Source organism: Cornus florida, unplaced genomic scaffold, assembly GCF_030987335.1.
Source record: "Cornus florida cultivar Cherokee Brave unplaced genomic scaffold, ASM3098733v1 CherokeeBrave_3.0.0_Hap2_Chr05, whole genome shotgun sequence".
Lineage (NCBI taxonomy): Eukaryota > Viridiplantae > Streptophyta > Magnoliopsida > Cornales > Cornaceae > Cornus > Cornus florida.
In genome coordinates this window covers 4,247,608-4,264,904 of record NW_026775575.1, presented here as the reverse complement: position 1 = coordinate 4,264,904, position 17,297 = coordinate 4,247,608, and the positions used below count along the sequence as shown (strand labels likewise).

Below are 17,297 nucleotides of genomic sequence, written 5' to 3'. Positions count from 1 at the left end.
TCGCCCAACATTTGGCGCCCAGAGAACAGAGCATCAATTAATCCCTGGCAATAACTAAACTATATTTACTTTGTTTGTTTATGCAAGAATACAAGTTTTAGTGCTTTTTTTTTTTTTTTTGCTATCACCAGTAAATTGATGGAACAAATTAGAACACCTTACTTTAGATGATAAGTTCATTACTTGCTTTTAAACTCTTTTGCACAAACATTATCACTTGTCAAAGTGGGCGAACCGAGGTATGTTTAGTTTAAAGTACTATTCATTATTTGCTAACTTGCACACCTTGTTGAAAAGTTATCTCAACTATAGGAAATTTGTATATGTATGAAAATTATAAAGTACAGATGAAGATTTATATACAAATATATATATATACATACGAAAATAGTGAGAATTTATACGGCGATCCTGACTTTCGACAAGCAAGAATTCAGGAATGGGGGGCAACCGATGAGGAAATCAACAAAAGAGGCTGAACAAACGGATAAGATGATAAGGTGATGAGGTGATAAAATTCGAAAGGTGGTCTTGATTTGATTATATGAAATTCAAATTACTGACAAAACCTCTCCTTAAAGATTGCAACAAACACTCGGCTCAGTTAGCTATAAAAAAACGAACTCCCGTTAACTAATGAGGTACGTGCAATATTGAACTCCACGTCATGAATTGCTTATTTGATTCTGTAAGCTGACTTAGCCATCGAAGCTTGTTTGGCAGGCACCACACCGGTGTTAAGAGAAAACGTTATCGTTTTGGATTGTTGCAGACTAATCTTTGTCATTAACCAACTGGAACATTACTGAAAATAAAAAAAATAAAAAAATAAAAATAAAAATAAAAATTTACACTGATATTGTATCTGTCTGCAGTTCTTTCAATTATTGGCCCCAAACGCCCACCATTTTCACTGTGAGTAACTAGCAGGTGAAACTGGGGATATATAACAACGGCCACCAATTCTGATGATTCATATGCAATTTTGTGGTCCAGAATTGAGGAGGAAAATAATAATAATAATAATAATTGTTCTCCATCTCTCCCATGAAACTAGTTATATACAAAGATGATACGACGGAGTATATGAATTTGGGGTGTTTAGATTCCCAAATGTGTGGGGGAAAAAATGCACACCCTCACTGCTTTCAACTCCTGTGGATTTCTTCCCAAATTTCCTCACCATACAAGTCCAAATCACTCTGTACCTAAAACATTTTGCTGTATGAGAAAACAAAGCAAAACAAGTCTGAGAAACACTTTGCGGCCAACCCTCTTTCTCTCCCTTTTCGGATCAGGTTTCTTGTTGGGTCCCCTAATTGATGGAATTCATTCCAGGGTAAATCTTGTGTTATACCAAAACGGGTCGATCGAAATCGGTCCGCTTCACACAAACATCTGGGTGGGTATTACTGTAAACACTCTTTTCTAACTTGCCTTCTTGTGCATGTGGTCTGCTTGCTACTTTTTATTATGTTATAGATGATAAGTTCAGTTAATTTCAAGTAGCTCTCGAAAACTAAAAGCAGTGTTTCATTTGGTAGGTTCCTCCTTTACTTGGATTGTTCTACTGCACTGTTGGGTTGCTGCAACTGTTTTTGGATGAAAAGTTTCCCTCCAATGTTCCAGAGGGGAACCTAGAGAAAACCACTCTCTCACTTGTGTGAGTATCTCAACTCAACAATCCATTTTTGTCAATTATTTGGGGTGGTTCTTTATGCTATTCTAGAGGGTGGATCCCTTTGGCGCATTGGTAAAGTTGCTTCATTGTGACATGGACAGAGGTCATGAGTTTTATAAACAGAGAACTAAGATCCTTTACTTCTGACCCTCCCCAAATCTCGCAATAGGAGAACCCTTGGGTTCAAAACCTATCGCTTACTCTATTCTATAAGCAGGGAAACACTGAACTTGAATGAACATTAATCATTTTAAATGATTAGTGATGGGGGTGTAAAATTGACTTCTAACATCTTATATTATGTTATCCTTTGAATTATTCAGAGCATTGATAGTATTTATCGAAGTGAGTGCTGAATTGTACAAAGCTGGAGTCGCAGACAACATTGAAGCATGCATATTATTTGCAGGGGCTGAATTGATGTGGTTGTTACTGGATAGGACCAGGCTAGGGTTTGCCTTGGCTTGCTTTGTAGGCCTTGCTTGCCCATTTGCTGAGATTCCTATAATGAAGTAAGTCTGTTTTTATTCTTTCTTAATGGAATCTTAAAAACTACTACAGCTCTTAATTGAGATATATATATATATATATATATATATATATATATATATTTCTAATGTTCATATGTCATTCATTCAGGTTGTTTCATCTCTGGTGTTATCCCCAAGCAAATATTGAAATCTTTGGCCAGGTAATTAATTCATAATGACTGCATGAATCATTATTATTATTATTATTATTAGGGTTAAATTCATTTACACCTCCTATGGTTTGTCAATATTTCAAAATGCCCCCATCTGTGAAAATTCCGACCCCTTGTCGAACATAGGGCCAGCCTTGGTCCAAGGCGACCAAGGCGGTCGCCTAGGCCTCTAAATGCCATTTAGAGGGCCTCAAATTTTCAATCCCATGAGTGATAGACCCCAAATATATATATATATATATATATATATTAGGCCCCTTCCCAAGAGCCATAGGCAAAATAAAATAAAATAAAATAAAAACTTAAAGTTCAATTACACAAATTCACACTCTCGTTAGCCCATTCAAACTTGGGCCCTTAAAAACTTAGTGATTAAATTCGAAATTGAATATGGCCTTACTACTTTATGTGTATATTAGTGTGTATTTCAGTAATTAACTCTGAAATTAAATGCGGTCCTTTACTAATTTTATGTGTTAATATCTATGTATGATAGCAATTACTTTGAAATTAAATGCAGTCCTTGGGGTAGATAATATATTTTTGGATGAAATTTGAATAAATATAAGTTAGTTATGTATTACTTATATAATTGATTTGATATAAAGGGGAAATGTTTGGGTCTAAGTTTGAAGTCATTTGAAGTTGATAAGAACTCCCATAAGGCAAAATTCTACATTTTTTTCAAGAATTTAGAATGGGTTGAAAGTTCTAAATTTGATACATTCGAAAACTTGAAAATCTTTTTGGAGTTTAAATTAACATGATATCATTCTAACTCTTTAGCTCATCTATCTCATAGGGATTGAACTAAGCATTTGTTAAAAAAAATGTACTTTTTTAACTTTATTATGAGAGATGGCATATGTAGAATTTGAGAGAAATTGATAAATTGTGTTTGTTTTTTTTTTTTTTTTTTCAACATTAATATATTTTATGTGCTTATCTTCTCATTTTAATAAAAATTTCACTCTTATAAAGAAACCTTGTGTATAAAAGGCCTCACATCTAAGTTCCTCTCAAGATTTTGTCAATATCAGGGCGGGCTCTGGGACACATTGTCAACTGACAATACCAAATGAGTGAATGAATCTACCATTTTTTTGGTCATTTTCCCATATACAATCAAACACCATTTCTGCAACTCTGGCTACCCTGGCTGTTGAACCAAACACCTTTTATTCGTCTACCCAAACACTGACTCCAGTCCACATCACGAAAACATACATTTCACCTTTTATATGTTGTTGTATTTGCAGTGATATGGGTTCTTGCAGTTTAGATAGTCCATGGGTCTGCTTTGTTTTGTTTTTTTGTTTTTGGCCTTCGTGTTGATGAGATCTCGATTCCGTTTTTTTTTCTTTTTTTTTTTTTTTTTGTGCCTTTTACATTTTTTATTTTTTACCTTTCACATTTATATTTTCATGTTTTATAGTATTCTTTTTGTTATATAATCTGATCCTTTGATTTCGTACAGTTCATCACTCCACGTGTACTGTACTATATGTGTGTGTATTTTTTAGATTTTTTCCTTTCTGATCCACTGACTTCTTGCAATATCTCATATGGTATCCATAGTCAGTTTCCTGTGTTTTTTCTCTGATTTTTCCTGCTTATGGTCAACCAGTTATTCACAATATCTTAATGTTAGTTCATCCTTTGTTTCACTTTTTGTTTTATCTTCCCCAATTATTTCATCGCTGCTTAACCCATTAACCGTTTGAATAAAGGCTTAGAAAAAGATTTGTTATTTGCACTCTTTCTTCTGAGTTCTTGCAGACCCCAATGGAGCTATATGTTTCTTTTATTTGAAAAGTCATTTTAACAGTGAATAATGTTCTCATAAAGTGTTTTTTTTTTATATATATTTTATTAGTCACATAAAAATGGGCAATAATGGTTTTGTTTCTTTTATTTGAAATGTGTTCATTGGTATGTTTTTAATCACTAGAACAACTATGTTCTCTAACAGCAATTTTATTTGTTGTTAAAAGTAAAAAAAGTGTTGCCATAGCTACATGGTAGCATTTCTAGGCAACATTTGTATTTGTTGTCATTACCTATGTCGCGATAGGCATGACAGTAATTATATTTGCTGCATGCATGCCATATATGAAAAACATATAGTGCACAAAAAATGAAGCAAATTTAAAATAAATAAATAAATTCTTATAATCAAGATCAATCCATTCGTAAACCAAATTTACTAACCAAATAAATCCTTAGGATTTGCATCAAATTGTAACCGTCTCATATTCCGTGGTTGTAATCAATCATATTGTATCCCAGTGAAGGAAGTCAAATTGGGAAATCAGCATATGAATTTGATAGAACAAACCATTTGAACAGAGAAAGAATTTGATAGAAGAGACCATTTGAACAGGAACTAACTATTCTCATTCAAAACCTCTGCTTCAGCCTTTGCCATGGGGTCATCCTTGGTCTCTGTTTCTTCTTCCTTTTCCCCTTCTCTTTCCTGGGCCATTTTCTTTCTGTGCAGCTCCTCTGCCTCCTGCATTGCAGCCCCGTTCTCTGCCTGAAGACATTGCATTTCCTCCTCTTGTTGCTGCCGTTCAAACCATGTGTCGGCATCCGCTCAAACTGAAAACCAGAAAACAAAATTGGCATTATCAATCAACAAGTACAACATGGACAGCCCAACTAATACCATTTTTCAAGAAAAATAAAGATCTAGCCAACTAACAATGAGTTTCACCCATTTACTATCTTTGTTATGTACCAAGTATCATCTTACTCTACATAAAACTTGAAATAAAACATTTAACGTATTAGAAACCAACAATTATTATTTGAATGAATACAAGCAACAATTATGCATCAAATAAGTCCCAAATAGGTTTTATGTTACCTAGTGTTTTGAGTCCTGAATATAAAAGGAGGTTTTTAATAAAATAAAGTATGACAAGAATTATGATCATGCAAGCTTATCGATGCTTGTGGCTTTAAATCCAACAGTTATTTATTGAAACTAACTTTATCTTCCCACTGTTAAATTCCCCTCAGGATATAGCTGTATTGATGCAACCTCTGGACCCTTCTTTTCTTGTTTAATCAGTTGGCCAGTTTCAGCCTATGTAAACTTAACAAACTCTCCCTATTGAAAAGCCTAAAAAGAGATTGGGGTTGTGAGTTCCATTACTGTTTGCTGGCTCTAAAATTCTGGAGAAAAATGCAAAAAGAAGAGGGGTTCAAGATCCTTCAAATAGTCCTTCTAACTTATCGATCATCTGTAGCAGGTTCTCTAGTATGCGCTCAAAGCTGCGAAATTCAATCCCAAGTGATACCAATACTACAGCTAGTGAGCCATGGCAGTCTTCACTCTTCACTATCTTTCAGCCCTTTTGACACTTTGGAAAGCAGTCAATAAAGTAGAGATCTGAATTTGAAGGTTTTTCTTAGGAATCTCATACTTTTACTTTGACCCGTCAATAATCACAAAGTTAGGTCGTTGGCACAGTTCAAAATCCACTTCCTTAAGACTCAAAAAGACAATCAAAAGATACACAGCATATATTCCCAAAGATACACTGAGTTTTCAAAGCACATTATTTTTTCAATAATAACTAGCAAGAAGTAATGCTCAGATGTAATTCAATAAAATGCAAAGCATCAAAGGACAAAAATAATCAATGAGAACTAATGTGGTTTCTCAAATATTAGTCTCAAAATAGATTGAGATACTAAGATGGAGTTTGTTTACTAAACATCTAAACCTTCTGGGCATCATTCCTCAATATGGTTTATGTTTTGTTTCTATGTGATCAATTCCGCGTCTACTGGATGAAATATCTGTCCATTCCTTTCTAACAGTTATAACAGTTCCCAAATTTTCACAAATTGATGATTAAAACATTAAATAGACATGAACCTTGTGCTCAAGGAACTTGCCTTGTGGTCCAACACTAAGCCTAACCTCCCACTAAAGTTGGACTGCAATTCCATCTCAACATGAGATGTATTTACAATGTGGGAGCCAAAATGTCAACAAGAGTTTAGCACAATTACCAAGAATTTACACACAAGTATAAGAGAGAGAATCACCTTAACAATTGCAACCATAGGCTTCTTTTTAATATCCTTAGGAATAACGAGCACATGATCCTCCTATGCAACAGCCAAAAACAAAATAAAACCCATAAGTAAATTAATAAGCCAAGAAAATAATAATAAAAATAATAGTAATTTTTATTTTAATTTTAACGTATCTCTAGGTCTTATTTCTCAACATCAAGTCAAAGACAGTTTAGATTTTTGTTTTTTAGACAAAGTTTTACCATTCAAACTACTAAAAACCCACCAATCTGTCCCACGATATATCTATAAGTTAGAATATCTTCTTGTACTTTTCTCTTTGCATTCAATTGTACTCAATTGGTGGTTTAGAAGACTACACAAACATTACAGAAAGGCAGAAACTGTGGTTGCTAAGCCCACATTACAGAGCTTCAAATCCCTAAGAATAATAGAAAGACAACTTCATTGTGGTCACTAAGGCCACATAATAGAAGTTCCAACATTCTGCATTTAAAAGATTATTGATTTCTACTCACATTGCCAAAGGAAATTTAGAAATGTTTGCAAGAAATTTTAACAAAAATCTTAATATTTCATCTATTTAAAAGATCCTTTTAATATACATTTTTAATTTTAGTGATATTTGTTGTCCAAAATATGGTCTAAGTATACTATATACTATAGTAGTATTTATTTAAATATTATCTGAAAAATATAATGTATATATATAATTATTATAATAATCTATATATATATATATATATATATATATATATATATATATATATAATTTGTTATAATATATAGTTTAATATAATAAAATAAAACCTATAAAATAAAAGAACCTGATTAAAAGTCGAGGCTAGAATTTGATTCTATGTCCTTAAGACAGATTCGCCCCGCTATGGTGCTAACGGACTCAGTAGCGTCTATTTCCCAGGATACGACTTGTCTTCCTTCGGTAGTAGCACTGCAAACTAAAGGAATAGGCGAACCGGCTCGATGTAGTACTCTCTGACTCGAACTCAGACTCGGAGTGACTGACTAAGGCTCGACCCCAAATACTAAGGTTCGAACCCACAGACTAAAGAGAGAAAGAGGAAGAAGAAAATTCAGAAGAAGAGAAGAATTCTTTGAATTTTGGTGTGATTTGCAAATGATCCAAATGGGGGTATTTATAGGTTGCAAGGTGCCTTTTCGGGTGGGTGCAACCATGGGTTATGATGGTTCGGAAAAAGGTGTAACCCTTTGAAAAAAACTAAAAAGTGGTTTTTTAATTTAAAAGGTGTAATCCTTTAGAAAAATTAAAATATGGTTTTTTAATTTAAAAGGTGTAACCTTTAGAAAAACTAAAAAGTAGTTTTTTAATTCAAAAAACCAACCACCCAAAAAACCCACCCATTTGTGACCCCCATTTAAATAAGCCCAGCCCAAAAATAGGCCCAATCCAAAATTCCATTTAATAAAAAGAATAATCCGGACTTTATAATTAGGCCCAAGCCCAAACCCAAATCCAAGCCCAAGCTTGACTTATTTAAACTTCAATTGGTTTCAACATTTTTTCTATTTACGCTTTTCAAATACTTCACTTTGGATCTAATTTCTCATTCACCCGGAAACGGATTTGAGAAAGTAAATATACAATGTTCATCTCCTTGCGAATAGGAACGCGCTGGTCTATAGATTCGCAAAAAATTCTTAACAGAATCTATTCCAATTCTCATCCAAAGTTTATATTTTTAATTCCTCCATTTCCAACAATCCCCCACATGAATGGAAATTTGCGCATATTACAAATGAAGAAGATACAGACACTAGAGAGAGTACTATTAGAAAGTAAATGCATCGGGATAGGTAGTTTTTGGCCTTGAACCTTCCCTAGTGTATTATTGTCAGATTTACTGGCTAACAAGTGAACATGATGTCTTGAATTGTTCAGCCGTTGATGTAAACCAAGACAATAGCAAACACAGTTCCTTCGCATACAAAGTCGGTTCTCACGGTTGTGTTCATATGGCCCTGAACAACTCCTGGTATTTCATGAGCACTTTTAGAAAACTTAGCCTTAGAAGTTCTCATAGAAGCGGCCCCACTTCACACTCATATGGGTGACTTCTTATTAAGAATATCCTACTATATCCCACTTGAATTTTCAAGGTATAAGAGTCATTACAAGCATAGCTTACCCTACTCAACGCTGTAGGTAGCACTGTCTCATCATAGAAATGGGTAGAAGATTAAATCCTCCCAGTGCTTTTGGTGAGCCATTCAGAATTTCTATTGTCCATTTGAACCTAGATCTTGGAATCTCCAGTCAACTAAGTTGGGTTTCTATTAAGATGACTCATTCTTTCGGCTTTAATCCCATTCCCCTCGATGAACTATACACTTGCTCTCTTGTCAAACCTTTTGTAAACGGATCCGCTAAATTATCTTTTGACCTGATATAATCTATTGAGATTATCCCACTTGAGAGCAATTGTCTAACGGTATTATGTCGTCGACGTATATGTCGAGACTTACCGTTATACATATTACTTTGTGCCTTTCCAATTGCTGATTGACTATCGCAATGTATGCATATAGCGGGCACAGGTTCAGGCCAATTTGGAATATCTTCTAAGAAATTACGAAGCCACTCAGCTTCTTCACCAGCTTTATCCAAAGCAATAAATTCAGATTCCATAGTGGATCTGGCAATACAAGTTTGTTTTGAAGATTTCCAAGATATGGCACCTCCTCCAATAGTAAAGACGTAGCCACTTGTGGATTTAGAATCTTTTGTATCTGATATCCAATTAGCATCACTGTATCCTTCAAGTACTGTTGGATATCTAGAATAATGTAATCCATAACTTATGGTATATCTTAAATACCTTATAAACTGATTATTGCAGTCCAATGGTTCTTTCCTGGATTACTTGTATATCTACTCAATTTATTAACTGAGTATGTTATGTCTGGTCATGTACAATTCATCAAATACATTAAGTTTCCTATAATGCGAGAATACTCAAGTTGTGATATGCTAGGATCCGTATTTTTCAATAAATGAAGATTTACATCAACAGGAGTCTTTACAAGACTACTATCTTCCTTATTAAACTTTTCTAATATTTTCTTAATATAATGAGATTGAGATAATACTAGACCATCTGATGTTTTAGAAATCTTGATTCCTAGTATGACATCAGCTATGCCTAAATCTTTCATATCAAAATTTTTTGTCAACATCTTTTTAGTAGTTTTGATTATAACATCATTACTACCCATTATTAGCATATCATTTACATATAGGCACACAATGACATATCCAATTTGAGTGTTTTTCACATAAACACATTTATCACACTAATTAATTTTAAAACCATTTGACAACATCACTTTGTCAAATTTTTTATGCCATTGTTTAGGTGCTTGTTTCAATCCATATAAGGATTTTATAAGCTTGTACACCTTCTTTTCTTTTCCTGGAATTATAAAACCTTCAGGTTGTTCCATATAGATTTCCTCTTCTAATTCACCATTCAAGAAGACAGTCTTAACATCCATTTGATATATTTCTAAATTTTGCAATGCTGCAATAGCTAGTAACAATCTAATGGATGTTATTCTTATGACTGGTGAATATGTATCAAAATAATCCAAGCCTTCCTTTTGCCTATATCCCTTAGCAACAAGACGGGCTTTATATTTATCAATTGAATCATCAGGCTTCATCTTCCTCTTGAAAATCCACTTATACCCTAAAGGTTTAATACCAGGAGGAAGATCCACCAGCTCCCAAGTATGATTTTGTATGATAGATTCAATTTCACTATTTATGGCTTCTTTCCATAAAGGAGCTTCAGGAGAAGACATAGCTTCCTTATAGCTTTGTGGCTCATTCTCCAATATATATGTCAGAAAATCAGGACCAAATGACTTAGACGTTCTATCTCTTTTGCTACGTCTAGGTTCTTCCTTATTTTCATCATCTATAGACTCTTGGTCTATATTCTCTTGTATATTACTATTAGCAATATCATGATTTCTTTTAATAGGATTTTTATACGTAAATATATCCTCAAAGAAACAAGTATTCCTTGACTCAATAATTGTATTGACATGGATGTCAGGAATGTCTGATTTATGCACAAGGAAACGATATGCACTACTATTTTGTGCATAACCTATGAAACTACCATCAAAATTTTTTGGTCCTATCTTAATTTTCTTAGGAGTGGGAACCGCAACCTTAGCTAGACACCCCCACACTTTTAAAAATTTATAGGAACGTTTTTGACCTTTCCATAATTCATAAGATGTCACATTTGTTTTCTTTTGAGGTATTTTGTTGAGAACATAATTAGCAGAAAGCAAAGCTTCCCCCCACAAATTCTGGGTTAAACCAAAACTTATCAATATAGCATTCATCATTTCTTTTAAGGTACGGTTTTTGCGTTCAGCAACACCGTTCTGTTGCGGTGAATAAGGAGTGGTAGTTTGGTGAATAATACCATGTTCTGAGCAAATGTCAGCGAATGGTACTTCGTATTCACCACCTCTATCACTTCTAAACACATTTATCTTTTTACCAAGTTGATTCTCAACCTCATTATTGTAATGTTTAAACATTTCCAAGGCTTCATCTTTACTTCTTAACAAGTATACATAGCAATATCTTGTGCAATTATCAATAAAAGTAATAAAATACTTTTTCCCACCTCTAGTTGGCACAGATTTAAAGTCACAGATATCACTGTGAATTAATGCTAGAGGTTCAGTACTTCGCTCTATAGAGTGAAATGAGGTTCTAGTCAATTTTGCTTCTACACATGTTTGACATTTTTTATTTAAATCAATACTAAATTTAGGTATAGACATATGTTAATTAATATACGAATCGTATCATAATTAACATGTCCTAACCTACCATACCACACATCAGATGACTCAATCATATAAGCAGAAGAAGCATTAGCTTTATTATTATTATTAATAGCTTTGGGTACAACAGTCATTACATTGAACTTGAAAAGTCCATTACTTAGATACCCTTTGCCCACATACACCCAATTCTTGGTCAGCACAAACTTGTCAAATATAAAGACCAGCTTGAACCCATTATTGCTTAGAAGTGACCTAGAGACCAAGTTCTTGTTGATGTCTGGTACATGCAGCACATTATTAAGAGTGAGCTCTTTCCCTGAGGTCATTAGTAGCTTGATCTTTCCTTTCCTTCAACCTTTGCAGTAGAAGAGTTCCCATGTAGAGTTGTTCTTCATTATCTATAGCTTCATAAGTAGTGAACATCCTCTTTTCAGAGCAAACATGACGAGTAGCTCCTGTGTCCAACCATCATTCTCTATTGTTGCTCACCAAGTTGATTTCAGAAACCACAGCTGAAAGATTTAGCTCTGACACATTTTCTATCAACTTATCTTCCTCAGCAATATGCACCTCAGTGGTCTTTTTCTTGGGGTTATGTTGTGCTTTGCGGCTACGACAGTCTTTAGCTCGGTGTCCTAGCTTGCCTCATATAAAGCACTTCCCATTGAACTTCTTGTAGTTTCCTTGGCTGGGACCTTCGCCAGACTACTTCCTCTTATTCTTCTGTCCAGCTTCCACTACATTTGCCTTTGACACCATTGAAGAATTCTCGGCTTTCTTTTCAGATGTGCGGTTATCTTCTTCAATTCTTAGCCTGACAATCAGGTCTTCGAGCCCCATTTCCTTGCGCTTATGCTTCAAGTAATTTTTGAAATCTTTCCAAGTAGGTTGCAGCTTTTCAATAATTGAAGCTACTTGAAAGGATTTACTCAATGTCATCTTCTCAGTATGTATCTCATGTAGGATCAGCTGGAGCTCCTGCACTTGGCTCATGACTGTCTTGGAGTCTATCATTTTGAAGTCTAGCACTGGGGCAGTCTCAGTTAGATACTTGCTTAGATTCAGAGTTGTAAGGTAAAACATCTTTTTCTGTTGCCACCTTTTAAACTCCGCCCCATTGAATTTTTCAGGCTTCTCCCCATGACTGACGGGAACATTAGGCATAGTAGTACTCATACTTGCCATTTGCCTGATTAAAATATATTAAATATACAGACCATAGTCAAATTTACAAAAATAAAATAACAACAATATTTAAATAATTAAACAATAGTATAAGTAGTGTCTGTCTTAAGATTGTTGTCCAAAATAAGGTCTAAGTATATTATATACTATAGTATTATTTATTTAAATATTATCTGAAAAATATAATGTGTGTGTGTATATATATATATATATATATATATATATATATAATTTGTTATAATATATAGTTTAATATAATAAAATAAAACATATAAAATAAAAGAACCTGATTAAAAGTCGAGGTTAGAATTTGATTCTATGTCCTTAAGACAGATTCGCCTAGTTATGGTGCTAACGGACTCAGTGACGTCTATCTCCCAAGATACAACGACTTGTCTTTCTTCGGTAGTGGCACTGCAAACCAAAGGAATATGTGAACTGGCTCGGTGTAGTACTCTCTGACTCGAACTCGGACTCGGAGTGACTAACTAAGGCTCGAACCCAAATACTAAGGTTCGAATCCACAGACTAAAGAGAGAAAGAGGAAGAAGAAAATTCAAAAAAAGAGAAGAATTCTCTAAATTTTGGTGTGATTTGCAAATGATCCAAAGGGGGGTATTTATAGGTAGCAAGGTGCTTTTTCGGGTGGGTGCAACTATGGGTTATGATGGTTCTGAAAATTGTGTAACCCTTTGAAAAAAACTAAAAAGTGGTTTTTTAATTTAAAAGGTGTAACCCTTTAGAAAAACTAAAATGTGATTTTTTAATTTAAAAGGTGTAACCTTTTAAAAAAACTAAAAAGTAGTTTTTTAATTCAAAAAATCAACTACCCAAAAAACCCACTCATTTGTGAAACCCATTTAAATAAGTCAAGTCCAAAAATAGGCCAAATCCAAAATTTCATTTAATAAAAGAAATAATCCGGACTTTATAATTAGGCCCAAGCCCAAGCCCAAGCTTGACTTATTTAAACTTCAATTGGTTTCAATATTTTTTCCATTTATGCTTTTCAAACACCTCACTTTGGATCAAATTTTTCATTCACCCGGAAACGGATTTGAGAAAGTAAATATACCACGTTCATCTCCTTGTGAAGAGGAACACGCTGGTCTATAGATCCGCAAAAATTTTTTAGCGGAATCTATTCCAATTCTCATCCAAAGTTTATATTTTTAATGCCTCCGTTTCCAACAATATTTCCTCTCTTTTAATAGAGTTTGGGAGGGTAATTAAGGTCTTTTTTAAAAAACCAATATGGATTTACCAAATAAATAATTGATTAACACAAACGCGTGCGCACACACAGATGAGGGAGCGGCAGGAAAAATATATAAATATTATCATATAAGCATAATGAATAAAATAGCTTATCTCCTCCTCACGTATTCATGCAAAGCTTGTGGACCCTGCTGTGTGAGTATTTTTTTTTTTTTGCTTAGAGCGGCTAGTAGTATTAGTAATGCTACGCTCTTAAAACTAATTAAGCTTTTGGAACCTGTTGTGTGAGTATTGATGCAATTTATATGTAAGTGGACGAAATGGATACATCGCTGATAGTTAGAGAATAATATATCGATTTAACTCCAAAATCAAAGAGGATAGACCAATTAATGAACTGAACAACTTGGTTTCCATTTCTCTCTAATTAGAATAGAAGCTCCCGATTGAAAATTGAAACAGCGCTTGTAGACACTAAAATTTTAGTGGACTTTGATTTGGATAAATGGAGCATTAAATATGGGCCTAATATTTAATTAAGTTATTTAATTGGCCCACATTTGGCCCACTTAAATTATTTAATTAGCCTAGCCCAGATGGTTAAATAAAAAGAATAATTATTCTTAAATAAAATATATTTGGAATAATTATTTTTAAGGATAATTATCACAATATAACCGGCCCGGCCTAGTTATAATTTTATCCTTATTAGGAGATGACACGTGTCATCATCCTATTAATTCAAGAAGCCTATAAATAGAGGCCTGGAGGAAGAAGGAAGAAGGAAGGGGTACACAAATTCAGAATTCAGAAATTTAGAATTCCAGAGATAAATACAGAAACTCTCATCCTCAACATCCAAACCCAAAAGTGAAAAACACCAAGCACATCAAATCGTGCCGTTCTTCATCAAATTCCACGGTGATCAACAACAAGCACAGCCAAAGACGTGCTGTTCTTCATCAAATTTCACGGTGATTCAAGATCAAGCCTGTGCAGCCCTTGGATCCAACCAGCTAACAAAAAAAAGGAGATTTAATCAGAGGACTAGTTCTTTCTTTTGTAAAGAATATTACAGAGGATTGTACCCCATCTATCCAAATTAATAAAATTATATTATTTGCTCTATATTTTGTTTTTATTGCAGACTTAAAAAATTTGTGTGTACAAATTTCTGGCACGCCTGGTGGGACCTCCTTTGCCTCTCATCTCTTCTCCTATCAACAAGTTTCTTCTCTATCAGATTCTATGGCTCCCCCTAAGACTCTGACAAACAAAAAAGCTCAAAAGAACATCGCTACCACAAAGGTCGACGCCAAAGCCATCATGAAAAGTGGCACGAAGGCCAAATCAAGTAATGGAAGTACCTTGGCGGGCCTTGTGACACGTAGCAAGTCCCAGGCGATGGCTTCATCCAAACATCAGCAAGACTTGGTGAAAACCAATCCTGCAAAGCCGGCAAACGTGAAAACCCAACATGTCAAGAACCCTGACGTTGTTCCAGAGGAGATTCCGCCACCAGTAGATTCACCTCATTCCATCCATGATGCTCGCTCTAGTGTTAGTTCACCCACAGAGTCACCACGTCAGACTTCGGAGTATTCAATCACTTCAAGAAACGTTGACTCTCAAGGCCTATCATACTCAAATGTGGTCGCTGTTATGATGACTGGAGCTGCCACGATGGAGGAACAACTAGCAACTATGTCTCGTGCCATTGAGAACCTCACAAAGACTGTTGAAGAGAAGGACTTACAAATCGCTACGCTGATGAACAAATTGGAAGTTCAGACCTTCGGTGAATCACCAGTACAATCTGGGCATCCTACATCTTCCACACCACCGCCAACTGGGAATCGTGCAACTTTCACACCACCACCGTCTGGGAATCCTATATCTTCCACAGCAATACCGACGGAGAATCTTAATTCTACCGCGCAAGGTACTCGCATGGAGGACCCCAAACAGATGCCGGTCACAGAACAGGTGGCTAATCAGAACCAGACGCCGATGACAGAACAGGCAGCTAGTCAAACTAGTCATGCTTCTTCAGTCTCTTCATTATCTGTCGCACAATTGCAAGTTATGATAACGAATACAATCCGAGCCCAATATGGAGGCGTCTCACAGAGCACTCTCATGTACTCAAAGCCCTATACATGGAGAATCGACAGTATGAGGATGCATGTAGGATACCAACCTCCGAAGATTCAGCAATTTGACGGAAAAAGTAACCCCAAGCAACACATTGCCCATTTTGTCAAGACTTGTAACAATGCCGGGACAGGGGGGGACTTGCTAGTTAAACAGTTTGTCCGCTCCCTTAAAGGAAACGCATTCGAGTGGTACACCGACCTAAAGTCAGAGTCAATTGATAGTTGGGACCAAATGGAACGAGAATTCTTGAACAGGTTCTATAGCACTCGTCGTACTGTTAGTATGATAGAGTTAACTAACACGAAGCAATGGAAGGATGAGCCTGTAATCGACTACATTAATCGGTGGAAAGCACTCAGTCTTGATTGCAAGGACCGATTGTCAGAAATCTCTGCTGTGGAGATATGTATGCAGGGAATACATTGGGGCCTTCTTTATATTCTGCAAGGTATAAAACCTCGCACATTTGAAGAATTAGCAACACGTGCCCATAACATGGAGATCAGTATGAAATCCCATGAAGGCAAAAGTCCCGTGGCCATAGAACCATGCAAGGATAAGAAAGATTGGAAGAAGGGCGATAAGTCGTCAAAGACCGTTGTTAAAGATTCCATGGCTATCTCAACCACCCCAATCAAGATATTTGTTAAAGATGACAAGAAGGATGATAAAAAGCCTCGCCAGTTTCAAGAGAGGGAAAGACAGCGTCCTACGCTAAATGAGTTAGAGAAAAAGGAATACCCCTTCCCCGATTCCAATGTCCGTGGCATCTTGGAATGTTTACTCGAAAGTAAAGTTATAGAACTCCCTGAATGCAAACGCCCTCAAGAGATGGGACGTGTCAACGATCCAAAATACTACAAATACCACCGTATTGTCAGTCATCCAATTGAGAAGTGTTTTATCTTCAAGGAGGTGGTGATGAATCTAGCAAAATAGGGAAAAATCTTGTTGGACACGGTTGAAGTTGTAACTTCAAATCATACTACTGATACTGTGACAACCTCTATCGTGGGAAGTGCTCATTCTCAACCTTCAACTTCTGAGATGTATTGCACAACCATCCAGTTTGGCTCATTGGAACCAATCCCCATCTCTCTTGGCAAAGGGAGTGCACTTGACGTTTCAACCTTTGGAAGGGTCTTTCCTCCAGATGATGAAGAAGGATGGACTTTGGTGACAAGGAAGAAACCACGGAAGCAACGAGCTGACATTTTTCGGACTAGTTATTCTGACAGGGGGCAAAGGAAGAAGAAACTTCAATATCGCCATAAGCAGTCTGGCCATAAAAAATGGGTCAAGAAGACACAGTTAACCAAACACGCCTCTATAAGCCAAAGGATCCAGAAGCCTATTACTTTGCAAGAGTTCTTTCTAGAAGGATATCTAGATAACGAAGTTGTGACAGCTTACATGGTTTCAATTAAAACGGGCCCTGATAGTGAG

At 35.5% G+C, this 17,297-nt stretch overlaps 1 protein-coding gene across 4 annotated transcripts in view; it reads left to right on the top strand.

Annotated features, from left to right (window-relative positions):
- Positions 1 to 1,053: 1,053 nt before the first annotated feature.
- The window catches only part of LOC132306078 (uncharacterized), a 43,753-nt gene continuing 27,509 nt past the window's right edge, over positions 1,054 to 17,297 (top strand). Inside the window, exons 1-5 of one of the 4 annotated variants that reach the window (XM_059803282.1) lie at positions 1,055 to 1,402; positions 1,545 to 1,663; positions 2,005 to 2,193; positions 2,321 to 2,372; positions 7,360 to 7,452. In XM_059803282.1, coding sequence (XP_059659265.1) covers positions 1,130 to 1,402; positions 1,545 to 1,663; positions 2,005 to 2,193; positions 2,321 to 2,372; positions 7,360 to 7,437 — 711 coding nt within the window. In that variant the 5' untranslated portion in view covers positions 1,055 to 1,129 and the 3' untranslated portion in view covers positions 7,438 to 7,452. Of the gene's footprint in view, positions 1,403 to 1,544; positions 1,664 to 2,004; positions 2,194 to 2,320; positions 2,373 to 7,359; positions 7,453 to 17,297 lie in introns of those variants that run through there. The other 3 variants (XM_059803280.1, XM_059803283.1, XM_059803281.1) reach the window with 3 other exon arrangements.